The 27,444-nt window shown below is 37.9% G+C and overlaps 1 protein-coding gene across 4 annotated transcripts in view; it reads right to left on the reverse strand.

Moving 5' to 3' along the window:
* Ten-m (teneurin transmembrane protein Ten-m) overlaps positions 1 to 27,444 on the reverse strand; it is a 444,946-nt gene that overhangs the window by 60,509 nt on the left and 356,993 nt on the right. For all 4 annotated transcript variants that reach the window (XM_065348771.1, XM_065348770.1, XM_065348769.1 and 1 more), the window contains exon 2: positions 22,638 to 22,880. Coding sequence is in view for 3 of the 4 variants with exons in the window: in XM_065348770.1 (XP_065204842.1) it covers positions 22,638 to 22,880 (243 nt within the window). In the remaining variant the exon portion in view is untranslated. The remainder of the gene's footprint in view (positions 1 to 22,637; positions 22,881 to 27,444) is intronic.

The raw sequence follows: 27,444 nt of genomic DNA on the forward strand, positions 1-27,444 counted from the left end.
GTCCCATCTACGGGAAAAATTATTATCAAACAGATCTTTCGCAAATATTGTTCACAGAGGTCCCCTCAACAACATACTAAAAGTCCTGGCCCGTACGGGGTCCGGAACCCCCTCAAAGGGGGGTGGAACCTCCCCCAAAATCAGTTTTTCGCCATTTTCTCCCCCGCATTGCATTTTAGAGAAAAATGTGTAATAGATAAAAGAATCTACGTCAAATTTCCGATCTAATGACGTATCAACTTTCCTTGTATGTTCAAGGGCGGCGGAACTGCAACCATTTAAATGAGGGGGGTTTTCTGTAAAATAGATAAAGGCTATAGGCGCCTAAGAGGGGTGAAATGGTCCCCGAAAACGTTCGAGTTGATATTAGTATGGAAGGTAGGTACCATTGAGAAACTTCCGCGTAGAAAGTTTCAGATCCACACCCCCTCCTCTTTTTGGGGAACCCCCCTTTTCTGAAACTTCAATAACATTTTTCTCAGCCCCATTTCAACCGATTTTGAAAATTTTTCAGTATGTTATGTATATCCTTAGTAGGTATCCCCACAAAAATTTTCAACCCCCTCCCTTCACATTTACCCCTCAAAATGATGTAAAAATGAGTCTTAGAGAGGGTTGGGGGTGAAATGGGAATATTGGGGAAAATAACTAATTATTAATGAATAAGGTGTCGTTTTCTTATGATTCGATACCGCTGAGCACGAATATGACGTCAGATTTTTTGCTAGACTCATCTAGCCCTCTCCAGGGCACTTGGCCCTCTCAATTTTTTTTATTGTTAAAAAGCATAAAATAAGTTGAGAAACACTATTTTGAGGGGTAAATATGAGGGGAGGGGGTTGAAAATTTTTGTGGGGATACCTACCAAGGATATACATAACATACTGAAAAATTTTCAAAATCGGTTGAAATGGGGCTGAGAAAAATGTTATTGAAGTTTCAGAAAAGGGGGGTTCCCCAAAAAGAGGAGGGGGTGTGGATCTGAAACTTTCTACGCGGAAGTTTCTCAATGGTACCTACCTTCCATACTAATATCAACTCGAACGTTTTCGGGGACCATTTCACCCCTCTTAGGCGCCTATAGCCTTTATCTATTTTTCAGAAAACCCCCCTCATTTAAATGGTTGCAGTTCCGCCCCCCTTGAACATACAAGGAAAGTTGATACATCATTAGATCGGAAATTTGACGTAGATTCTTTTACCTACTACACATTTTTCGCTAAAATGCAATGCGAGGGAGAAAATTGCGAAAAACTGATTTTGGGGGAGGTTCCACCCCCCTTTGAGGGGGTTCCGGACCCCGTACGGGCCAGGACTTTTAGTATGTTGTTGAGGGGACCTCTGTGAACAATATTTGCGAAAGATCTGTTTGATAATAATTTTTCCTGTAAAAATGTCTTCAATGACTGGACTAACATCTCGGCTTTAATAAATGTATTCGTATTAAGTCTGGTGGCGAGAGCTAGAGCATCTTAAAGCCTCTTCGCAGTCTCGAGGTTTTAGCGTGAGAAACAATTTAGATAATCCCAACGTTGAAGGCGACTGCGACTTTTTCCACAGAAATGGAGGGCAACAACGGTGGTTCAGATTTAGCCAAGCCGTATTATGTAGGTAGGTAGGTACCTCTTTACGCTGCCAAGTGAATTCATTAATTATGTACCGTTTTCCGGCCTCATCTGCCGACGAGCCACACGATGAAAATATATTTCCAGACGATAATTGTACTCGATCGAAATGCAACCAACGACATTTTTGACGAGAATAGACACTAATAAGGTAATCCGGCTACACCGCGGAAAAAAATTATTTAAAAATTCACATCGACGAAAAATTTCCGGACTGACAATCTTCGTCACTTTACCAAACGTTCGGCTAATGAATCAATTTAACGAGTTAACGTTTCCCCATTTTATATACCAACAGACTAAGTATAGAAGGGTTTTTTCCTTATATATAGGTTTAGCTACCTCTTTCTCTTCGTCCACTTTTCCAGCTTCGCCACCAATTCCAGGTTATAGGATCGATTTTAATGAAATGTATGTGCATCGAATTCAATTTCCACGTGCCCCTATATACATTCCTACCTTTTTTTTCTTTTTTTTTTACGACTCGGTATATTTTTCGAGCTTTTTTTCACGTTTTGCTTTACCGACTCGCGGGCTCGTTCGAGCGATAAATACTGCTTTGAATTTATATCCCGATGGTAGGAAAATCATTCGAGACTTATTAATTTATTGCCACAAGAGACCTATACGTTTGTCTAGAAAAAGATTTGCGATACTCGGACATATTCGTCCATAAGAAAATACCCTTTTTATATTATTAATCCGGTACAAGAAGCGCCATCCTACATTGCTATCGTTTCTGGCCAGAAAATTGCCTACTGTGTGAAGAATTATACTATATCGAGTATAAATTCAATTTCATATTCACTTGGCTCACTTTTACTCTCTTTTGCCTTGTATCGAAGCTGATTTCAAAGTTGTAAGTTGGAAAAATTGAAGAAAAATCATTTAAGACTAAAAAAACGAGACGATGAGAAACGAGAAGGAAAAATCCACAGGATTTAGGTTAAAATATTGAGCAAAGTACTAAGTACGTACCTACTTTTGTTCATTTCTGAAGAAAACTCCCACCTCCTTTATTTTTTAGAAGCTAAATTTTGAATTTCTCTCCCTCATCGAATAAATCGATCACTCCTTATGATCGAAATCGATATTAAAAATCAATCGATCGAAAATATCAATTTTCAAAAGATCATCTTCTGAAAAAAGACTGATTTTGATTAAATTATCTGAACAAAAATACAGGCGATTTTTGAAAAATCGATCACTCTTGACGATCGAAATCGAAAATCTAAAAATCGACAGTCAAAAGACCACTTCTGTAAAAAAAAGTTGATTTTTCAATTTGAACGTTATCAATCATATGAGATTAAAAATTACAAAAAAATCGATTTTTAGTTACCCAAATAAATTTTCACCTTTCTGGAGAAATTCAAAAATTCTGCTGGAGGCTCTAGGACGACTAAAATCGTTAAATTTGGAACTCGATGGGTTGATATATGTACTATAGACAAAATACAACCATTCGTAAAAATTCTAAAATTTTTCCTCAAATAGAAAATTTTTAGTTTTTTGAATTTTTTCCCCAAAATCAAAGTTTGCTAGACAAAAGAAAAAACTCCAGGTGTTCGGCTGGAAATTGGCTCAAATGTGAAAAACCTTATTACACAGAGTGAAAGTAACCGACAACTCAATTTTTAGCTACTCAGATCAATGTTCACGCTTTCTGGAAAAATTCAAAAATTCCAAAAAAATCGAAAATTAAGCTGGAGGCTCCAGGATGACTGAAAATAGTGAAAATCGAATTCGAGGGGTTGGTCTACAAACGAAATACAACCATTCATAAAAATTTCAAAACATTTTTCTCAAACAAAGAATTTTTGATTTTTTAAACTTTTTCCAAAACCAAAATTTTTGGCCAAAAATAACTCCGAGTGTTCAGCTGGAAATCGGTTCAAATGTGAAAAAACTTGTTTAACAGAGTGAAAATAATCCACAACTTGATTTTCACCAACCTAAATTAATTTTTACGTTTTCTGGAAAAAATTCAAAATTTCTGGAAAAATCAAAACTTGAGCTGGAGGCTCCAGAAGGACTAAAAATTATGGAATTTGATTTCTAGGAGTTAGTTTTAGAAAAAATACAACGATTTGTAGAAATTTCAAAAAATTCGCCTCAAATAAAAAATTTTTGATTTTCAAAATTTTTCTTCCAAAACCAAACTTAGCTGGACAAACAAACACTCCAGGTGAACATTCAGCTGGAAATCAGCTCAAATGTGAGAAATCTTGTCAAACAGAGTGAAAATAACCCACAACTTGATTTTTAGCAACCCAAATCAATTTTCATATTTTCTGGAAAAAATCAAAAATTCTGGAAAAATCAAAATTTGAGCTGGAGGCTCCAGAATGGCTAAAAATGACGAAATTGGCATTCGAAGGGTTGACCTACAGACAAAATACAACCGTCGTGGAAATTCCAAAGATCAAACGGAAAATTTTTGACTTTTTGAATTTTTTCCAAAACCAAAATTTTTTGGACAAAAATAACTCCGAATGTTCGGCTGGAAATCGACTCAAATGTGAAAAAACTTGTTAAACAGAGTGGAAATAACCCACAGCTTGATTTTTAGCTATCTAAATCAATTTTCACCCTTTCTGGAAAAATTCAAAAAATTCCAAAAAAATTAAAAATTGAGATGGAACTTCCAGGATGACTAAAAATAGTGAAAATCGAATTCGAGGGGTTGATCTACAAACAAAATACAACCATTCGTAAAAATTTCAAAAATGTTTTCTCAAATAGAAAGTTTTTTATTTTTTGAACTTTTTTTTCAAAATTAAAGATTGCTGGACAAAAAAACACTCCAAGAATTCGAGCGAAAAAAAAACACAATCTGATATTTAGCTTCTTAAATCAATTTGCTGCGAAAATATGATCAATTTTCAATATTTTTAGTAACATTGAAGTATTCAGCAAAGGCATCTTGATTTTGAGGACATTGCATCTTCCTTTTAGACCACTCGAGAGTCTTCCTTTCTTATTCGAACCCAGCTGTATGATGAAAATCGCAAACGATGGTTATTAAAATACACAAAAGCACAAGTAGATACCCATGCAAAGTTCATAGATTGAGCTTTGGTTCGAGTTAATATCATACGGAAATTTACGCTCGTCGAACTCCGCAAATGGATTCGTGTTCGTAGTATTTCGGTAGGGTAAACATTTATTCGTTAATGTTATTATTAAACTAACATCTGGCTGCCGATATTTACCGCCCATTCCCTTATACCCCCACGTTCTGTTTAAGAAATTACTTTAAAAGCTTCCAAATTGATTAAATCGCGAACGATGTCTTCGACGGAGGGATGAGGTATGGCAGGGTGCTCGAAGCTCCTACGTAGTTTACTATGCGTGTAACCGCCTCTTTAATATAAAAAATAAACATTTTAAATATTCCAGTATAGGTTGGTTTACCTGGCACTAGTAACAATTACGACAAAAGACTGGGTAGGTTCTACATTTATAATGGTTCAATTGGCAATTTTTTCAGGCTTTTGAGGAGAAAATGGATGTTTAAGAAGAGAGGTTTCCATTTTCCAAGGGCCAGGCAGAGTGAAAGTATATAAAATAAATCTCACGAGTGTACAGGTACGTAGAATAGCTGCTGCTCAGTAAGAAATACGTAGAATTCTCGTCAAAAGGGGTGGGAATTATTCGTTGTCTATCGCACGTGGTATTGCTGTTGTTCTTGTTATTGTATAGGCAAAGGCACACATGGAGCGATAATACAGCACACTGTGACGATAGCTGTGGCTGTCTCGGTTATCCTTGTATGCCAAGGTGCATTAAAAACTCGCAGGGTTTCTCATCTTCATCTCATTCCACCAAACTTGTATACGTACGTTGCTCCGAATCTGATTCGCGAAATGTAGCATCCCATCGAGAGATGAAGCGAGCCACCAGCAGCATTTTCATATCGCAACATTACTTTTGATTGGAAATGCCGGTAGAGCTGTCAAGTACACCGGGTAGTCTCTTGTCAGAATACCAGCTCCGCCCCCCCCCCATTCATGTACCTTGTGAACGTAGAAATACGCGACTGGATACTGTTGTGGAATGATTTTTTTTTGCACATCTTCTTTTTTTTCTCTCCTCACTCGACCAGAACTCTTTACCGAAGACAAGTCATCAATCTTGACGTGTGCGACAGTCTTCGATTACTTTATCATCGTAGCTGTACTTTTTTCCAGCGGGGTGTTGGTGTTTTTTTTCACTTCACTTTTTGATACGATGTGTTTAATTTTCAGGCTTTTCAAAAACTTCTTTCTATACTTAATTCATAACGATATTGCCACAGAGAAATATAAACAACGAGATAAAGAGGGAGTGGATTTCGTGCAGAGGGGGTTGAATGTCTGATACATATTTATTTTTGGTCTCGAGAGTTAGTAAATAACATTTATCGAGTAACTAACGCGAATAATCAAAACATAAGGGGTTGAAAGAAAAGCAAAGGGTTGAGTCGTCTGTATTGTAATTTCTATACTCGAATTATAATTTTTCTTTCTTTCAAGACTCGTGCCATCGAATTACTCGTATATTGGACATGGAAATTTTTACGCAAATGAGACGCCATTTTGAAGCACTTTTTCGCATATTTTTCAAATCTCATCCTTTTTTTTTTTTGTCAATAAATCGAACTTTTAGAAAGAAAAAAATACACTCTAAGCACTCCAAAAGTACCGGAAGTGTTCACATATACCTTCTTTTGCACTCCCCTCCCCTCACATACTCGTACATAGGTCGCATTGCACGCCTCATTGATTTTACGGATTTATTTTACGGTGTCGCGGCTTCCCTCCCCCTCCCCTCTTCCAGCCCATCCTCATCACCTTCTGCAATTAGTTTGTACCCTTTCGCACTCCTCTTATTCGCGTTCGTCGCTTGAATAAATACGTAAAACGCGTTCTCCCCCTGCTTCCCTTTGACTCCCCCCCCCATGAGTTGGTAAATTTCGAAAAAAGCTACCAGGTTCGCGTTTTGTTGTAGCGATGAGGAAAACTTCGCAGAAGAAAGTTAACTTTCGAGAAAACTCGGTGTGCGATGAGTTTGTGCATGATAACGAAGCTCGGCTCTATATTCTCTGTTTATTCGTTATTCTCGTTGTTTTCTTCGTCTATTCGAAATGAAAACGAATGGTTTTAACGAATTCCGCATTCAAATTGTTGCGAATTTTTGTTTTAGTTCATACGTTGAGAGACGAAGAAGACGATTAAGTTTTGCAATGAGTAGGTTTGTTTGTTGGCGCTTTAACGAAAAAGTCATGAGGATAAGTTGCTAGAGCGATGGGTTGACGATTGAATACGTTTAGGATTAATTTCAGGTTGTTTCTTCCCTCCCCCCTGGTTTGAAATTCATCTTTCTTCATATATGCAGATAATGGGCCCATTTGGTCGATATTGAGTTATGGGGTGGGGGGGGAGGGGTGAAGTAGACCTCCAGAGCAATCATATGAGCCACCCAAAAGGAAAAGAATTCACATAACTGAAGCCGAAAGAACGCTAATGCTTGACACATCCAGTGGGAGCCAGAGTGAAAGCGACATAGACCAGTTAGAAACCAATCAACAGCAAAAAACCATCATTCACCACAAGAGCAGTCCATCCATGATAGAGTGCTATTTTAATACCCAATCCAACCTCAGAAAAACAATAGCCCTAAACAAACCACAGGGTGCCAATAATTAACTCAACATTAGTAACATAATGATAGCAGAAGATGGAGTTCAATCAACATAATATGAAGATATGGCCAGGGTCTCTACAGTCAGTCAGAAACGAACCAGCCCAGAAGCTGAAGGCACCATGGTGGCCAGCGTGTTGAAGTGTGCCCAAAAGCACACGTCTTTGTGTGTGACGGCCGGAGAAAATTTGGAGGCCAAAGGGTGCTTCCCTCAGGGGGGTGAGTTCCTGGTGGAAACTACACACCTCTGTGACCATATGAAAATGGATTAACACTTGAAGATGTCAACCAACGCGTCTTATTTGTTAGAACAACTTTCAGACACACTCGTAAACCAAGGCTGGACAATCCTATTAGTCCACAATCAATCCTTGGTAAACACTTTGCTGATATTGAAAACCAAAATGTGGCATGTAACATAGCTGACAAGGCAATGGACCAGTTGATCACTGATGGTGAACTGGGCCATCCCTACTCTCTGATATTTTCACATCACGTATACCAACCCACAATGCAGTACCTTGTACTAAGAGGGATAAAAGAGAGATTCTACCACCCAGTTGGGCTGGCTGCTGTGGGTTGTCTACTAGGGTGGTCCTTATTTTACAAACTGAACTTTTTTATCGGGGGACCCCCTAAAAATGTTCATTTAGATGAAAAAATAATACCCTGAAAGTTTCAAGAAAAAAAAATAATTTTAACCCATCCCTCAAAGCGATTGAAGTTGCATGACATGATGAGCGCGTCGATGTATGCATGCCCACGGCGGCACTGTGGAACGAATCCGACGCAACGCGGGAACTACTTCGCAAGTCTCTAACACCTACTCATGAACGTCAGGCACCAATGTATGTACAATCGATTCAAGTTCGTAAAATTAATGATAAACTTCAACATTTTAATAAATAGATCAACACAGGCAGAAAATACTTATAATTACGGAATTAATGCTTTCTATTCGAATAAGGAAGCGCTCATTGTTTTTTTGGTAATGGACGATATTTTTTTCCGTAATTTTGCACAATCTGCAACAAAATTCATGGTATAATAGTCGATACTAACTACACCCGTTTTGTGTTCACCTCAATCATTCCCCCTTGGCTCCCATGTCACGTGTTGGATAAAGACTGGAGAGATAAGTATGAATCCTTATCTAATATTTTTCTATCAACACTGAATACTCAGAAATGAGGAAAAAAATACCACAACCTCTCCTCTTACACATTAAATGACTTGTCTATGTACGACAGCAACAGTGGCTAGTTGGTAGCTCAATTTATTCCAACACACAACGTTGTGAAAGATGTATCAATGTTTCCCGAGTCTCGTCAAACTGCGTCCCACGGTGTGGCTGTGGAAGAGAACACATCGACACGCTTACCATCTCTTGCAACTTCAATCGCTTTGAGGGACGGGTTAAAATTATTTTTTTGAATTGAAACTTTAAGGACTTCATTATTTCATCTAAACGAACATTTTTTTTTCTTTTTGCTATAAAATAAGGACCACCCTATTGTCTACTGCCGTACAGCGATTACCTTCAGATGGGCCAAATAACCCCAGCTGGGGTGGAGAAAATTCTCAAACAAGCTGAGAAGGAACTAGAAAAGAAAATCCAACACTCCAACTGGGGAAAGATAGAGACCAAATCAAATGGGATCTTCACCCTAGAGGAATTAGAGGACGATCTGTTTAGACAATACCCACAGTTTGCCCTAGCCCATTGTGTCAGCAGAGATTTCAGGATGTCCAAGGGCATTGCGCTCCTATTTAAACGAGCCTTCGGCAACCAGGACACTCTGAAGTCAAGGGGTGCTAAGGTTGGTGAAGTAGTTGAGCTCAAAAAAGGTGGAAATTACATACTCTATGCCATCACCAAAGAACACTATAATGATAAGCCGTCAATCAAGGACTTTGTAATGACAATGAAAGCACTTGCTGCCAAATGCGACCAACTCAAGATCAAAAAGATAGCAGTACCAAGACTAGGGTGTGGTCTGGATAAACTGGAGTGGCCAACAGTGAAACAATCCATCAAAAGAAAAAAAAAAAAAAATTTCCCACTATTACAAAAATTGAATTTTCGACTTTCTTCGGAATTTTGTTGACCTTTTTGCCATTAACTAGAAATGAGATACCGTACAAAAATAAACCCGTATGGAAAATTCGACCCAATCGAGCAGCCTTGCTATGCCGCTAAACGTTATTTTTTCATTGTTCTGTGCGACTTTACATCGTATTGTTCCATTTTACGAGCTTATAGGCATAGCGGAAAAAGCTTGTTAATCGAAACGACACAGTAGGTTATCGGTTAAAAGAAGAAATAATTCCATATTGCGTAGGCAGAGCCTGGTCGACTATACGCGAACCCAACCGAACCGAACCAAAAGGCCATACAGCATCGATAAGGCATCTGTAAAGCTAACGTAACGTTAACCAGCCCGCTAGAGGGAGCATCGAAGGGATTTTCTAATTAAAATAAATACCCGTGGATGGTTCAGGGAGCGAAAAAAAATTCCGGGGTTCGATTCGGTGTAACGGTATAGCCTACAAAGTATATACTTGTGAAGCAGCCTGGCGAAAACGTCGACGGGAGGAGAATGAGGAAAAAAACTCGCACTGGCGGTAGAAGTTTTTCATTTTTCGCATTATTTTGTGTTTTACATTTATTCGCCATAGTTAAGGGTATTTTTTTCTGCCTCGTATACATTTTAATCTGCGTTATGTCTACTTATATCGTTTCATTTGGATGTGGCTGCAGCGACGGCGTCTCTCCTTGTGCTATTCTGGTGCGGAAAAAATATCTCATGGGAGGGTAATTTTTTTCGCGCTTAAAAAGGTCTTCTCTTTTTTTTTTGGAGCATATGAGACGACACAACGACGACGACGAGAGAAAAACGAAATGTAATTTTTCCTAACACGTTGCGTATGTATATTTTGGTGATGGTAGAGTGTGGATGAGCCAGAAGGTCTTCAAAATGCGGGGAACTTCGAAATGTATTATTTTTTTGGTGAGGTGGAGGCTGAGGCAGGACCGAGGCGAAGAAAACTTAATGTTTTCTCGTTATTCGCGCTGCATCGTTGTTGAGGCGGCGGCGATAGATGTAGGCGAAAAAATAAAAGAAACGGGAAACTGGAAATAAGGGGAGATGCGATAATGATGATTTACGTTGGTTTTTTCCGAACTACAGCCGTTTTTCAGGTCGCGATGCCGTTTCCAAACTCCTGAGCATGGTTCTCGTTTCATATTTCTAAATTAGTACCTAAGAGAATGGAGAAAAAAAACGCCTAATGCGATTTCATTCTTGCGTTAGCATCCGAGTGTTTGCATTTTTTTTTTTGTTTTCCAAAAAGGCTGTAATTAGGTTTCGATTTTTACCTATTTTTTTTTTTTTTTTTTTTGGTCGAATGAATAATTTTTTCATTGAATTTCGTTGTAAGTTCCTGACCATATTAGAAATGGAGAAAAATCGCTACGATTCGCTCCCCAACATCCCTTGTGGCAAGAGGGGTGTTTTTTCATCAGTTATTGAAATTTCTCGTCTTAATGCCCTACTTTGGAGTGTAATTGCTGATGACAGATGCTATTTCGAGTTTCAATAATCTACCGGAGGCTCCAGAACTGCTTAAAACAGTTTGAAACGGTTTCCAATCGATTTTCAAGTTTCAAAAATCTGCTGGAGAATCCAGGAATTTTCAAAAAATCTCTGGAGGCTCCAAAATGACTTGAACCATCCTATAATCATCTACAGAGAGGGCTATGATGAAATTTTGTGAAAATTTCAAGTTTCAAAAATCTGCTGGAGACTCCAGGAATTTTCAAAATATCTCTGAAGGCTCCAAAATGACTTGAACCCTCTTAAAGTCGTCTACAGAGAGTGCTATGATGAAATTTTGTGAAAATTTCAAGTTTCAGAAATCAACTGGAGGCTCCAGTAATTTTCAAAAAGTCGCTGGAGACTCCAAAACGACTCAAAATCCACCTGCAGTCGACTTCGTAGCGTATTGAAATTATTTTTCAGAATGAATTTCGCCTTTCCGACTCTATTTGATGAAATTTTGTGAGAATTTAAAGTTTCAAAATTTTGCTGGAGGCTCCAGAACTACTCTTAAACGATCTGAAACAGTTTCCAATCGATTTGGCAGATCGAAAATAGGGTATATCCCAAATTTCAGCTTTCTAGGTCAAGTTGGTAAAATTTTGATTTATCCCCTCATTTTTGGCCTAAATTTGATTTTCAAAAATTCACCAAAAATCGAAAAAGACACTTTAGCACTTGAAATTTTGACAGATGATAAATTTTTGCCTGATCTTTCGATCTACTTTTGTACGGTTTGAAAAATTTCGTGTAAGTCCTATGTTGGAACGAAAAATATGGGATTTCGGCTGACCTGTCAATCAAAATAGCCGCCATTTTGTAAGTAGGGTCACTTTTTTTTGAGGGCAAGGGCTACAACTGTTCCTTAAGACTCTCCCTTTAAGAAAAAATTTGTCCCGGAGGATCGACAGAGGGGGGTGCAATAGATCCTTATGTCCCCCCCCCCCCACTAAGACTATATGCTCTATTCAAAGGCGCAATCAGATCATCCCCAAAGTGAATCCTCTCTGCTGCAAAAATCCCCCCACCCCCCCCCCCCACGCCAGGTTTCCCCTGAATGATGCCATCAACATAATCGTCACTTCGACGACGACGTAATGTTAATAATATTTTTCTTATCGACAATATCCACCATGCTGACCGATCAGTTACTCTCACCCTTGCTCTGTTTACGTCTCGATTATCTCTTCCTTTTCTGGGGCACGTATCAAAGAGTAAATATTTTCGTAACGCGAATGGAAATATTTCATAGCTATGCATAGATCGGTATTTTGAACTATCCGAGCATAATAATATAATACACATAATGCAATACAAAATATGTACACCGTAGCGTGTATATTATCGATACACTACACCCATATTTACACCCTCTCCCCTCTTCTCCGGTGCACTCTATTACCAAATAATGAAAAACTTTAAAGCGGTTCAGTCAATATACATATAAGATGACTACGAAAGGGGTAGGCGGTACGAGTATATTGTGTAAAGGGGGGCTAGAGAGCTTTGGAAACTGTGCTATGTGTATAATGGTAATTCGGCGGCGGCCCGATTGATAAACGAGATGAAGCGCTTGTGCTTGTTAGATTTTAGACTTTACGCATCAATCTTCATGAATATAAAAGCGAGAGAGATGCGAAAGAGGTTTTAATGTGTAAAGGTTCCTCGTATCGTTTTATGTGTATCGGTTGGCATGGCGTCGTCATCTCGAGCTGTACAGTTTCGCAATTCGCATTCCCATATATACAGTTTTGAACCCCTCGCTCGTCACTCGAAGCGATAAATTTCGAAATGCAGGAATTTTTAAACGTCTGATTTATCATATCGCCCAGAAAGATGCGCAAGCAAGGCTTCGGGCGAATGAGAAAAATATACGTATAACCGGTATCTGGAGATTTCATCAGTGGCTGAATTTTCTTCGTTGTAGATGTGTGTGTGAGTCGAATGTAAAAACTATGGACTTGAAAATATCTACCATACAGATAGAATTGACTCGGTTTTATGATTTTATTCTTTTATGTGCGCGGATAAAGAATACAAAATGCCATATTGAATTTTTGGGACGTACATTTTTGTGTGGAAAATCATTCTATTCTATAAGATATAAAATTGATTGGAGAAAAAGTGATGGCGAATATGCAGCTAAAAACTGAAGCAGAGAAGGGAGATTATAAATGTGAAAATTTCAGGTTTCAAATATCTGCTGGAGACTCCAGGATTTTTCAAAAAATCGCTGGACACTCCAAAATGACTTGAACCCCTCTAAAGTCGTCTTCAGAGAGTACTAAGACGAAATTATGTAAAAATTTCAAGTTTCAGAAATCTATTGGAGGCTCCAGTAATTTTCAAAAATCTGCTGGAGACTCTAGGAATTTTCAAAAAAATCTCAGAGGGCTCCAAAATGACTTGAACCCTTCTAAAGTCGTCTTCAGAGAACGCTATGATGAAATTTTGTGAAAATTTCAAGTTTCAGAAATCTACCGGAGGCTCCAGTTATTTTCAAAAACCTGTTAGAGACTCCAGGAATTTTCAAAAAATCGCTGGAGGTTCCAAAATCACTTGAACTTTTCTGAAGTCGTCTTCAGAAAGTGCTATGATGGAATTTTGTGAAAATTTCAAGTTTCAGAAATCTACTGGAGGCTCCAGTAATTTTCAAAAATCTGCTGGAGACTCAAGGAATTTTCAAAAAAATCTCTGAGGGCTCCAAAATGACTTGAACCCTTTTAAAGTCGTCTTCAGAGAACGCTATGATGAAATTTTGTGAAAATATCAAGTTTCAAGCACCTGCTGGAGACTCCAGGAATTTTCAAAAAAATCGCTGGAGGCTCCAAAATGACTTGAACCCTTCAAAAGTTGTCTTCAGAAAGTGCTATGATGAAATTTTGTGAAAATTTCAAGTTTCAGAAATCTACCGGAGGCTCCAGTTATTTTCAAAAACCTGCTAGAGACTCCAGGAATTTTCAAAAAATCGCTGGAGGTTCCAAAATGACTTGAACTTTTCTGAAGTCGTCTTCAGAGAGTGCTATGATGGAATTTTGTGAAAGTTTCAAGTTTCAGAAATCTACTGGAGGCTCCAGTAATTTTCAAAAATCTGCTGGAGACTCCAGGAATTTTCAAAAAATCGCTGGAGGTTCCAAAATGACTTGAACTTTTCTGAAGTCGTCTTCAGAGAGTGCTATGATGGAATTTTGTAAAAGTTTCAAGTTTCAGAAATCTACGGGAGGCTCCAGTAATTTTCAAAAATCTGCTGGAGACTCCAGGAATTTTCAAAAAATCGCTGGAGGTTCCAAAATGACTTGAACTTTTCTGAAGTCGTCTTCAGAGAGTGCTATGATGGAATTTTGTAAAAGTTTCAAGTTTCAGAAATCTACTGGAGGCTCCAGTAATTTTCAAAAATCTGCTGGAGACTCCAGGAATTTTCAAAAAAATCTCTGAGGGCTCCAAAATGACTTGAACCTTTCAAAAGTTGCCTTCAGAGAGTGCTATGATGAAATCTTGTGAAAATTTCAAGTTTCAGAAATCTACCGGAGGCTCCAGTAATTTTCAAAAATCTGCTGGAGACTCCAGTAGTTTTCAAAAAATCGCTGGAGGTTCCAAAATGACTTGAACATTTCTGAAGTCGTCTTCAGAGAGTGCTGTGATGAAATTTTCACAAAATTTCAAGTTTCAAAAATCTGCTGGAGACTCCAGGAATTTTCAAAAAATCACTGGAGGCTCCAAAATGGCTTGAAACCTCCTAAAGTCGACTTCAGAAAGTGATATGATGGAATTTTGTGAAAATTTCAAGTATTAAAAATCTACTGGAGGCTCCGGGGATTTTCGAAAAATTGCTGGAGGCTCCATAATGACTTGAACCCTCCTACAGCCGTCTTCAGAGAGTGCTATGATGAAATTTTGTGAAAACTTCAAGTTTCAAAAATCTACTGGAGGCTCCAGCAATTTTCAAAAAGTCGCTGGAGACTCCAAAACGACTCGAAATTCACCTACAGTCGACGTCGTAGCGAATTGAAATTAGTTTTCAGAATGAATTTCGGCTTTCCGACTCTATTTAGATGAAATTTTGTGGGAATTTCAAGTTTCAAAATTCTGCTGGAGGCTCCAGAACTACACTAAACGGTCTGAAACAGTTTCCAATCGATTTGGCAGGTCGAAAATAAGGTGTATCTCAAATTTCAGCTTTCTAGGTGAATTTGGTAAGATTTTGATTTCCCCCCCTCATTTTTGACCTAAATTTGATTTTCAAAAATGCAGCCGGAGCGGGGGGGGTGCAATTATTCCTATTCTCTTATACCAGAATATAATATTAAAAAATCAATTCTAATAAGTGAACTACCTCGAAAAAAATAGTCACACTCGCGCTGTATCCAGTCAATTCCACCTAGAGGAAAATCCACCCAAAAACACATCCACCTCAAACAGTATTCACAGGTCTACCAAAGGTCTCCGCATTTAGCTCTATTTCTCTCGCACTCTTTTCCCTTCGAAGAAAATATTCTCGATATTTCGGTCTCTGTTTCCATCCATTCGTTTGTATTCCTTGCACTGGCCCATGCCTGGCATCCCTTATAGACCCTACCATGCCATACCATTCCACACAGAGAGCAAACAAAACCCGCGTCATAAATTCAACGCACGTTTTATTAAACGAACCAGCCAACAAATAACAATAAGTAAAGTCTATCTAAACACGAGCAGCAGAACAAATCCGCCGCACTGCGACATCTGATTGGGTCAGTCGATACAGCAAAACGCTAGTTTAGGTCGAAAAGTCGTCCTCTATTACGTCCGTCAGCCTCTCTCACTCTTCTCACCCAACCGTAGCCGAAAAAATACCCAACCAATGTAGAATTCTTACGCAGAAATAAATAAAAAAAAAAAACTCGAGAAATCAATGGCAAACAATACCTACCTAGTACCTACTCGTTGCATTGTAGAACATGGTGAGAGAGGTCGGGGTACGCAGAAGTTGCAGACTAAATACCGCATGAGTCTGTCGTATTTACGGCGAACCGAGTATGCAATTTTAATAACACCGGCACGTTTATAAGCTACGGGTTCGTATTTACAGGCGTCTCAAGTCTGCGAGTTGCATCGGCAAGGCGTTATTTTTACACATAAGGAAGTATCTCATACACCTTGTAAAAAGTACATCGACACCTTTTTTTCTTTTTTTTTTACGAGTCTTTTTTTCTCTTCCCTTTTCCTATTCGTTACCACACAACAACAAGGCGCTATCAGTTTCAGTCGCAGCATATCTATGACTAGCAGTACTACAGTACCTACTCGTAAAAATGTATCGAAGAATGGAGGAGGGGTTGGAAAAAAAGCAGCTTATTTCGATACGAGTACACCAAGTTGGCGCTTTAAGAAATGTGTCCTTTTGAAAGTTTCCTTCTTACTCGAGAGAGCTTTGTCAAATATACGTGTTATATCGTATTTCCACAATAGCGAATTGCATCTCCCTTTCTGTCTGCTCGGTTTGGGAAAACGAACGACGAAATGGAATCAAATTTTATGTGTGTCGCGCGAGTTTGAAAGCGTCGTGTACCGGGGTTTGATGGTTCAACTATATACAATTACGGCGCGAGGATAGAATTGCAATAGCACTTAGTATTTACCCGAACTATTCGAAGAACCAAAGGAGAGGACGAGGCTGCAGTTCACGCAACCATAATACTACGAACGAATCGAATGGAAATCCGAATACGAGAAAGATTTCCACATCAACGCCAAGGTCAACGTTTCCATAATACGAGAAAGGTTCGTCTTCAGGTTGAACAAATCCATCCCTTTTTTTCTTCTCTGAAAAGACGTTCTTTGGAAGAGGTGAAGAGTACCCCGAATAGATTTTTTGATATGATGGAGATTGAATAAAAGTACAGCTACCTATCGTAAGACCTGCAATATCCTTTATTCAGACCGAAAGTAGAGTAAATTAATATTTTTCACTGTTATTAACAATTTTTGGGGCACAGATTTCCCTTCCATCGACATTTTTGAAATATTGAAGTAATTTTTCGATGCTCACCTCACATATATTATGTTCAATTTTCAGCATCAAAAACGCCAACGAGGTCCCCAAAAAATTAGTCTCCCTACGCATCCCATAAAGTTGACAAAAAAATTGAAGTAGACAATTTTTCATTCCTAATTTTCAGCTTAAAAAAATTCTTAACTAACCCTCTTTTTCACAAACCTCCCTAGAAAGCCCCTCAAGCGATATTTTGTCTCCTCATAACAGAGCCCTACAAATTTAGATAAAATGGAGATTGTAAAATGAATTATAAACCTTAGTCGGTGAAATTGCTTCTCAATTTCAAATTTTTGAGTCAGAATTATTCTACAATAACTCCCTTCTCAAGACTCCCGAGTAGAGTTGTTCCTCCAGTATGGAACGACTAAAAGTAGAAGGAGGACTTCATACAAGAGGGCCAATATTTTTAGAGATATCAAGAAAAGTTATTTTCTTAGTGAAAAGGGCACTACTTGGAAAAATTATAATGCAAAAATGAAAATTTTTCTGAGAAATTGATTTTTTTTCTTTTTTTATTTACACTTGAAGGTTTTAAACAAAGAGGCTGTAATAATTTGAAGGACCATCGAGAAAAGTTCTTTCTTGAGAAATGAATTTTTAGAAGAATAATTCTGATACTTACACTAAAATGTAAACTTTTCGAATGAATTGGAGTTTTTTTCATTTTTTGTTCAACTTTGGATGCTTTCTCATAAGGAGGCCTAAATAGTGAGGGGAGGGGTAGGCAACGTTTTCCTCGAAAAAAGGATTGTTTTGAAGAATTCTGACACTGTAGTGGACAATTTTTGGACAAATTGATTTTTGAAATTTCTTCTCCATTTTTTCCAGCTTTCAGAGAAGTAATTTTCCAGATTATCTTTTGAAACTTTTCAAACAACTCACGATTCTGAAAAAATCTAAAAATGAAGCTGGGGGCTCAAGGATGAACAAAAATGGTGAAATTTGAATTAGAGAGGTTGATCTACAAACAAAATCAAAATACAACCATTGATTTTTTGAATTTTTTTCCAAAACCAAAGTTTCTTAGACCAAAAAAAACTCCAAATGTTCGGCTGGAAATCGGCTAAAATGTGGAAAAACTTGTTGAACAGTGTGAAAATAATCCACAACTTGATTCAAAATTTCTAGAAAAATCGAAAATTGAGCTGGAGGCTCCAGAAGGACTGAAAATTATGGAATTTGATTTCTAGGAGTTAGTTTTAGAAAAAATACAACGATTTGTAGAAATTTCTATAAATTCCCTTCAAATAAAAAATTTTTGATTTTTAAAATTTTTCTTCCAATGGAACAAAAAACACTCCAGGTGAACATTTAACTGGAAATCTGCTCAAATGTGGAATAACTTGTTAAACAGAGTGACAATAACCCACGACTTGATTTTAAGCAACCCAACTCAATTTTCACACTTTTTCTGAAAAAATTCAAAATTTCTGAAAAAATCGAAAATTGAGCTGGAGGCTCCAGAACGACTAAAAATGGTGGATTTTGATTTCTAGGGGTTAGCTGCAATAAAAAACACAACAATTTATAACAATTCAAAAAAAAATTCCTCAAATAAATAATTTTTGAATTGTTAAATTTTTTTTTTTTTAATCCAAACTTAGCTGGACAAAAAAACAACCCCAGGTGTTTGGCTGGAAATCAGCTCAAATGTTGAAAAAACTTGTTAAACAGAGTGAAAATAAAGCGTAACTTGATTTTTAGCAACCCAAATCAATTTTCACGTATTCTGGAAAAATTCAAAATTTCTGGAAAAATTGAAAATGGAGCCGGAGGCTTCAGGAGGACTAAAAATGATGGAATTTGATTTCTAGGGGTTAGTCTCAGAAAAAATACAACAATAAGTAAAAATTTCTAAAAATTTCCCTCAAATAAAAAATTTTTGATTTTTAAAATTTTTCTTTCAAAACAAACTTGGCTGGACAAAAAAACAATCCAAGTTTTCAGCGGGAAATCAGCTCAAATGTGGAAAAACTTTTTAAACAGAGTAAAAATAACCCACAACTTGATTTTAAGCAACCCCAATCAATTTTCACACTTTTTCTGAAAAAATTCAAAATTTCTGGAAAAATCGAAAATTGAGCTGGAGGCTCCAGGAGGACTAAAAATGATGGAATTTGGTTTCTAGGGCGTATTTTCCAGAAAAATACAACGATTTGTAAAATTCCAAAAAAATTTCCCACAAATAAAAATTTTTGATTTACAAAAATATGTTTCTTCCAAAACCAAACTTAGCTGGACAAAAAAACAGTCCAACTTTTCAGCTGGAAATCAGCTCAAATGTGCAAAATCTTGTTAAACAGAGTGAAAATAACCCACAACTTAATTTTGTAGCTATCTAAATCAATTTTCACACTTTCTGGAGAAATTCAAAAATTCTGGGAAAATCAATAATTGAGCTGGAGGCTCCAGAATGGCTAAAAATGATGAAATTTGAATTCGAAGGGTTGACCTACAGACAAAATACGACCATTGTGGAAATTCCAATGATTTTTATCCAAACGGAAAATTTTTGAATTTTTTCCCAAAACCAAAATTTTCTGGACAAAAAAAACTCCAGATGTTCGGCTGGAAATCAGCTCAGATGTTGAAAAAACTTGTCAAACGGAGTGAAAATAAGCCGTAACTTGATTTTTAGCAACCTGAATAAATTTTCACGATTTCTGGAGAAATTCAAAAATTCATGGGAAAATCGAAAATTGAGCTAGAGGTTTCAAAGCGACTAAACATGGTGAGTGAAAATTTCAAAGATTTTTCTTCAAATAGAAAATTTTTGGATATTTGAATAGACTCGAAAGTTGAACATTATGACGAGAAACTTCAATCTGCCCCAAGAAGAACGTAAATTTCCATCTTTCAAAACCCTGAAAAATTTTGAGCGAAATGGAAAGGCCCAACCCAGAACCTGGGCTCTTTTCGTACGGGAAGATCCAGCACAAAAGTGCTGAAATAATTTCATTGGTAGGTACCAAATTTGCTCGAAAATCGTCTGATAATTTTTCAACTTTTCGTATAAACTTTTTACAAATAAAACGAAACGTTTCACATTATACATTAAAATAAAACATTTACAATTCAACGACCTCTGTTTCGCAATCCAAACGTGTAGCAAAATTAGCATAATGAAACCCAGAAAACACCCCTTAACAAAGACGTCATTTCCGATTAGCGCATCAATTAACTCGATGACATAGACAAGTAATCCTTCATATATACGAAACATTCAGGTGTAGGTATTCTTTTTCGTACTACTCGTATAAAACGAGAACCCTGATTTTTGGAAAATTTACATACACATGGAGGAAATCTCGCGTGATCCAACTTATATACCTACGTTATCAAAGCATAGCTCGTAACTTGTGTAATGTTTTGGTAGGTAGGTTCACTAGGTAGGCAGAATAATAATGTTCAATTTCAAAACGGAAACGAGCCCTAAAAACGTTACAAATGTTTCTCCCTATTCGAGCTCCACCCCCACATAACTCCTGAGAGCTTTCTAGCTAAGTAATAAATAGAATAACGTTGTTCTTTTCATTTCAGCATTTTTGTATAATACACTTACTTACTTAATAGTGTAGGTAGGTACCTTATTATCCTACGATGTATCGACTAACTCGACTTATGTATAATACCTAATATAATAAGAACGATGAGCCAGTGACACGATACACAATTTACAAGACGCTCTGAGAGCTCGAATGCAAAATCTACCAGTACAGAGAGGGACCGAGTGAGAGAAAAGCAGCAAAGAAAAGTTTGATAAGCTGGATGCAAATTAATTAAGTCGTGAATAAAATTAATTGAATTTTTCCCCTTTTATATACGAGAACGACTTCCGGGTTAGCGCACGTTTATCGAGACTTTGGGATTTTTATCACTATATCTCGAGCTCGAGCTCGAAACGGCGTCAAGTTTTTCTCGAGCTACATTGAGTAAGCAAGTATACTCGTAATTATATCAAGCCTACATTTATAAGAAGCTCTTTCGAGTCAAAAAACCAACCCAACGCACCCCGAGTCGAGTCGACTCTTTTGGATGAATTGATAAGAAAAACAGGGCGTCTTTTATCCTCTCGAATGCACTCCCTAAATTTTATATAACTGCCCTTGTGCTTGTGGTCTTCCAAAAAGTTTGCCAGACGGAATTTTTTTTCCTCTCGGGTTGAGTTTTTCTTGGAAATATTTCATTTCGAGGCGTTCGTTCGTTTGTTGTTATCGGTTTCAGTACATTTTTTCTCCATTTTTACTCCGCTTGTTTTTGCGAATTATAATGAAGTTACTAATTTATTACATGTAGATGCGAATGCGGAGGCGTATTTTCCTACTCTGTATCTCTCTCTTTCTCTCTGTATAGTACTCGTATAACGAGCTGGATAACTAAATTACAAAGTTTTAATTTGTTTTTTACGCTGGTATCGTACATTCGAATCGTTCGGTTCATTCGTTTGTTTATGATAATGGTTCATTTTCGAGATGATGGTGTGGTGGGGAGGGGGAGGGGGGGTCGAGTTTTCTAACCAATTTTTTCGAATATCTTTGCCTGCATATCGTCGAGTTTCATCTCGTATTTTTTTTCAACCGAGTTGGAACTCAGATTATGGCGTATTTTAAGCCCATTGCATCGTCCAACAGCGAGCTCTAGCGATCGAAACTCGTACCTGGAAATTTAGCATTTTAGCCCATCATCTCGTCCAATCGTATCGAAAAAAGGCACCGACGACGACGACGATGACAACGAAGAGGACACAGCTTGATATACTTATATTTAAGAGAAGAAAAAAGAAATTACATTTTCGTATACATAGCGTACCCATCCGGCCCCTGTGCCCCCCTCCGGAGTCCTTGTTCAGGATATCTCTGGCTGGCGTAATATGTGCAGCCATTCGTTAAAAATGTAGTAAACGAATACGTAGTAGCTTTAGGTTGTAGTATAGGTACATAGAGAGAAAGAGCAACCTTCGAATAATCCGCTTAAGATACTTCGTATATATACTATAATGGATACAAGAAAGAGGATAATGGAGATATAATTTCGTTGATCCTATTTCTGAATTTAAGCCGCCAACTACGCGTAATATTGTAGGGAAAAAGTGAGATGATTTTTGCGAGCAAAAAAAAAAAAAAGACATAAAATAGGTACTAGTAAAATCAAAAACGTACATTCTTCTAAGCTGAGGGAAAATTTTCATGAAATTAACCGATTTGGAAAATGAGAAATTTTCCATCGTGTGGGCGACACCGACACAGTCGACGAGTCAAAGCTATGGGTAAATTTCCTCCCCCCCCACCATAGCTTTCTCGTTGTGTGAGAATTGACGTAGAAAAATTCGTCGTCGTGAGTCGAGCGACAAAATACACATACGAATAATTTATGCACACGAATATTGCACGTGTTGAAGGAATTTAAAATTTCATAACATTTCCAAACATAAACCTACATATGGTAGTTGGTAGTGTACATATTAGAGACTCGAGAAGGTCACACATCCTAGAGGAAAAGACGTTCTGCGGTCTCACACAACATCTGCGAGTTGATTTTCGAATTTTACCGGGTAATTTTTGGGATACACTGTGCGGTTATTGAGAGCGAGTTCAAGGCTTACAATATAGATTGACTTTCATTTACATACTTTGGGGGTATTTTAATCAAGTTCAAGGCGAATTTATGAAGTTTATGAAGGAGTAAAAGACTTACTTTTATGAGCTAAAAGCGTGGTATCTCTGGCCAACGCTACTTCGGAATCTGTTAGGGTTGCATTTGACACATTATCGGAGTTCGGTGAAGAATCGCTGAGTCCGGCTGGTAAATGGTAGGTGTGTTGTTGGATGTTGCTGCGTCTGGGACGGCCTCCGCGTACCGGTCTGGTCGGTGAACTATCCGTCTCTCCGTCTGAACCACTCAAGCTACAAGCACGGTAAAACCGATTACCCGGATGCCCTGTAAACATGGAAAAAGATGTTTTTCATTAATTTGAGAAAGTACATATTTTTATCAATTTGAAGATTTTTTTACAGGTTTTAAGATTGGGGGGGGGGTGGGCAAATCGAGTATTTAATTTGGATTTTCATCTCTCTAATTCACTTCGTAACATCATGGGACAATGATTTTGAAGCAGAAAATGTCATCTTCAAAGGAAGATTTATTCGAAAAACGAGTCATTTTTTTTTGAAAACAATTCGTATGAAAATGATTTATTTGACTTTGAATCAGGAGTTCGTTCGGGAACGATTTAAACAAGACGGTTTTTTTGTTCACGAACTATGTATTCACCTAAATTGTTAATTCATTCATTTGCATACAATTTGTGTACGACTGACTGATTCGTTCGCGAATGATTCACTTGCAACTGATTCATTCGTGCGTGATCTATTCATGAAGATCAATCATCATAATTGATTCATCCATATCCACAAGATTCGCGAACAACTGATTGGTTCGTTCACGAACGATTCATTTTGAACTGATTGGTTCGTGCACGAACGATTCATTTTAAACTGGTTGATTCGTTCGCGAATGATTCACTTGCAACTGATTCATTCGTTCGTGAACTTTTCATGAATATCAATTATCATATTTGATTCATTCCTATGCACGCGATTCGCGAACGACTAATTCGTTCCTTCGCGAACGATTCATTTGGAACTGGTTGATTCGTTCGCGAATGATTCACTTGCAACTGATTCATTCGTTCGTGAACTTTTCATGAATATCAATCATCATATTTGTTGCATTCCTGTGCACACGATTCGCGAACGACTAATTCGTTCCTTCGCGAACAATTCACTCGTAACTGATGGATTCGTTCAGTTAGTATTGTTACAGATCCAACAGATTATTGAACAGAATAATTTTCTAATTTCAAAACTGATTCGTTCACAAGCTCGTGATTCGCGAATGATTGAATTATTCGATTATTCGTTCGCAAACGATTCACTTATACCTAATTATTCGTTCATGAATTTTTCATGAAGATCAACGATCATCACAGTTGATTATTTTGTGTATGCGCATGATTCGTGAACGACTGGTTCATTCGTTCGTGAACGACTGATTCGTTCGTTCGTGAACGACTGATTCGTTCGTTCGTGAACGACTGATTCGTTCGTTCGTAAACGACTGATTCGTTCGTTCGTGAACGACTGATTCGTTCGTTCGTGAACGACTGATTCGTTCGTTCGTGAACGACTGATTCGTTCGTTCGTGAACGACTGATTCGTTCGTTCGTGAACGACTGATTCGTTCGTTCGTGAACGACTGATTCGTTCGTTCGTGAACGACTGATTCGTTCGTTCGTGAACGACTGATTCGTTCGTTCGTGAACGACTGATTCGTTCGTTCGTGAACGACTGATTCGTTCGTTCGTGAACGACTGATTCGTTCGTTCGTGAACGACTGATTCGTTCGTTCGTGAACGACTGATTCGTTCGTTCGTGAACGACTGATTCGTTCGTTCGTGAACGACTGATTCATTCGTTCGTGAACGACTGATTCGTTCGTTCATTCGTTCGTGAACGACTAATTCGTTCGTTCGTGAACGACTGATTCGTTCGTTCGTGAACGACTGATTCGTTCGTTCGTGAACGACTGATTCGTTCGTTCGTGAACGACTGATTCGTTCGTTCGTGAACGACTGATTCGTTCGTTCGTGAACGACTGATTCATTCGTTCGTGAACAACTGATTCGTTCGTTCATTCGTTCGTGAACGACTAATTCGTTCGTTCATTCGTTCGTTCATTCATTCGTGAACGACTGATTCGTGTGCACGTGAATGACAAATTCGTTTGTTCACAAACAGTTTATTCAAATCATTGATCAGACTCTTGGATGTGAGAGAATTGAGAGCCCTCGTTCATTTCCACACTTCGAATTTCTAGAATTTCATTTCTACTCTTTCACCTCCCCCTAAATTTTTCTCAATTGGTTAGACTTCTGCAACGTAGGTATTCCCACTCCACCTTCAGTTGATTGAGTTCTACCAAATTGAATGACTCATTTTCAAAATTGAAATTTGAATTTCTAGTCTCCAATAATATTTACTCGATTTTTCTACATAACTTCGAACTCTCTCATTTCCATCTTCACCCTCCTGCAATTATTTTCCAGCTCGTGTTTTACCATTTTTCAAATACTCAGCTCTCTAAAAATGTACAAGAAAATCCGCCATATCATTCGACATTACACATTACGGATCGTCGACGATATCTGCACCAACTCAGGACCCCGTAAAAATACTTGCTGGAATCTGCATAGTACACACCACAAACTTACCAAATAATACTCGCGAAAGAGATTCTTTTCACAAAATACCAGCTGCTTAGTTATGTAATCCGCGTGGTGTACCCGCAGTACACAATACGCGAGTATCACCACTTGGAGTTTCTCGGAGCGAGAAACCTTCGAAAGATTTATTCAATTCAACCGAAAAAGCGCCAATTGAAAAATTTACGACGGAATATTTCATAGATGAAAAAACACCAACGATATCTCTGCGTGCTTCGCAGAGCTCCAGCTCGGACGTCTTTCTTTTCTCGCCATTTCCAGCGAAAATATACTAAATTCGTTATTTTTTATCTATTTCTTGAAACGTAGCGATGTTAGAAATATTTGCATTCGTGTACCATCTTCTTTAGCTCGGTAGGGAGGAACGCCGGAGGAGCGGTGTGTCTCGTTTTCAAACCAAAGATATGCATAACGAACCGTAAAATATTTATCGAAAAACAACGTAATGCTACTGACTGCAGCATCCTTTGCGTATTTTCTCCTTTTGGCAGTGATTTTTAAAATACGAATAACTACAGACTTTTCTATAAATCGAGATTGTGGATAATTAAACCACCATCGCGTGCTCGCGTTTCGGTATCAAGAGAAATTTTACATATACCCTTTGCTAAATCCTGGCCAAAACCTTTCTTCTCTTTCTAGGCTGAAATATGTAAAAAAAAAAAAATACACCATTCGCAATCGTACACAGACTGAACACATCGTGTACGTGTACACAAATTCTCTCTCGGTTTCTGTGTACGAGTATCTCACTCAGTACCCAACAGGGAGATCGAGAGCCTGTACTGTGTTAACTCTGCTCCAAAGGAGGACGAGCCTTTACACACGCATTCTTTCCTTCGGAGTCATATTGATTAGCCCCACGAGAATTAAATTATACAACGGACCATGGTACGCTGACGCTGGAGTTTTTTTTTTCATTCGTATTTTCCCTCGAATACACACAGAATTTAATCTGCGCGTCGGCTCCCGTCGTACGTATATAATCGGATTACCGAGAGTTTTAAAAACTTTCATGTGACTCATTTTTTGTAATAGCCGAGCTGTGTTGCAAAAAAAAAAACAACATAGGCGTGAGTTGCTGTGGCGCTAACGTAGATGTGGGTTCCAAAAAAGAGAACGAGATGGGTTCGTGATCAAATGAAAAATAAAATGTGATCGGGTTTGCTCTCTGTGAACGAATAAAATAAGACAACTCGTTAACAAATGAATCAGATACAAGTGAATCGTTCACAATGATTCAGTCGTTCGCGAATCATCCGCGTATGGACAAATCAATCAATAGGTTGTGATCCTGATCAGTAGCTTGTATGAATAGTTTGTGAATGAATGAATCAGATGCAAGTGAATCGTTCACAAACGAATGATTCATTCGTTCAAGAATTGGTTTGTTACATATGAACGAATCGCTTGTGAGATGAGAAGCTGATTCTGTTTGATGATCTGTTCGAATAGACTGATCTGTTATGAAACAACAATTCTAATCAATCAATCAATAACATGTGGTTTCGATTCCAATTGTTTAAAGGGATCCTTAAAGTTGTAAATTCAATATTTTAGCAGCTTTTTCAGTTTTTTCGAATTTTAAAAAATTCTCTAAAAATGAACTTACAAGGGAACCTCTTGAGGTGTCACACTCCGATTTGAACGGGACCGCGATTTTTGGAAAAAGCATAGTCTAAAACCCCCAAAACCATTTTTTCAGCTGCCCAAGTCCATTTTGTTAAAAATAATGTAAAATTCGCCTAAACATTGTATATGTACAGCTTCATTATCGAACTCGCCTCCATTGTTGGATAGAAATTCCAACACGCGATGACCTTGAGTATGAGCTTTGGAAAGTACCTCTCAAATAGAACGAGATACTACGGCTGTTTTTTTTTCCTTTTCGACGAACGCATGTCGATAATGGGAAAAGTGATCTTCTATGTTGCTATGTTGAAGTCATTGCCTGTTACACCAAAATCTTCCACCAAATCAACTCCGAAAAGTGCACCAAAATCATCGAATAGTTCCTTGCTTGGGAATGATAAATTTGATGACGCTAACAATAATATCAATGATGATATCAACAACAATTGTCAAGATGATTCTGCACACGGTTCAGACTTGACAAAATGGCGATTGTTACGCGGCCAAAATTGTTTAAAATCTCCAATTCCCAACGATCACGCTGATCGCGTTGAGAAGCTTCACCAAAATCATACGCTGAAGCTGTTT

Source organism: Planococcus citri, chromosome 2, assembly GCF_950023065.1.
Source record: "Planococcus citri chromosome 2, ihPlaCitr1.1, whole genome shotgun sequence".
NCBI classification, from domain to species: domain Eukaryota; kingdom Metazoa; phylum Arthropoda; class Insecta; order Hemiptera; family Pseudococcidae; genus Planococcus; species Planococcus citri.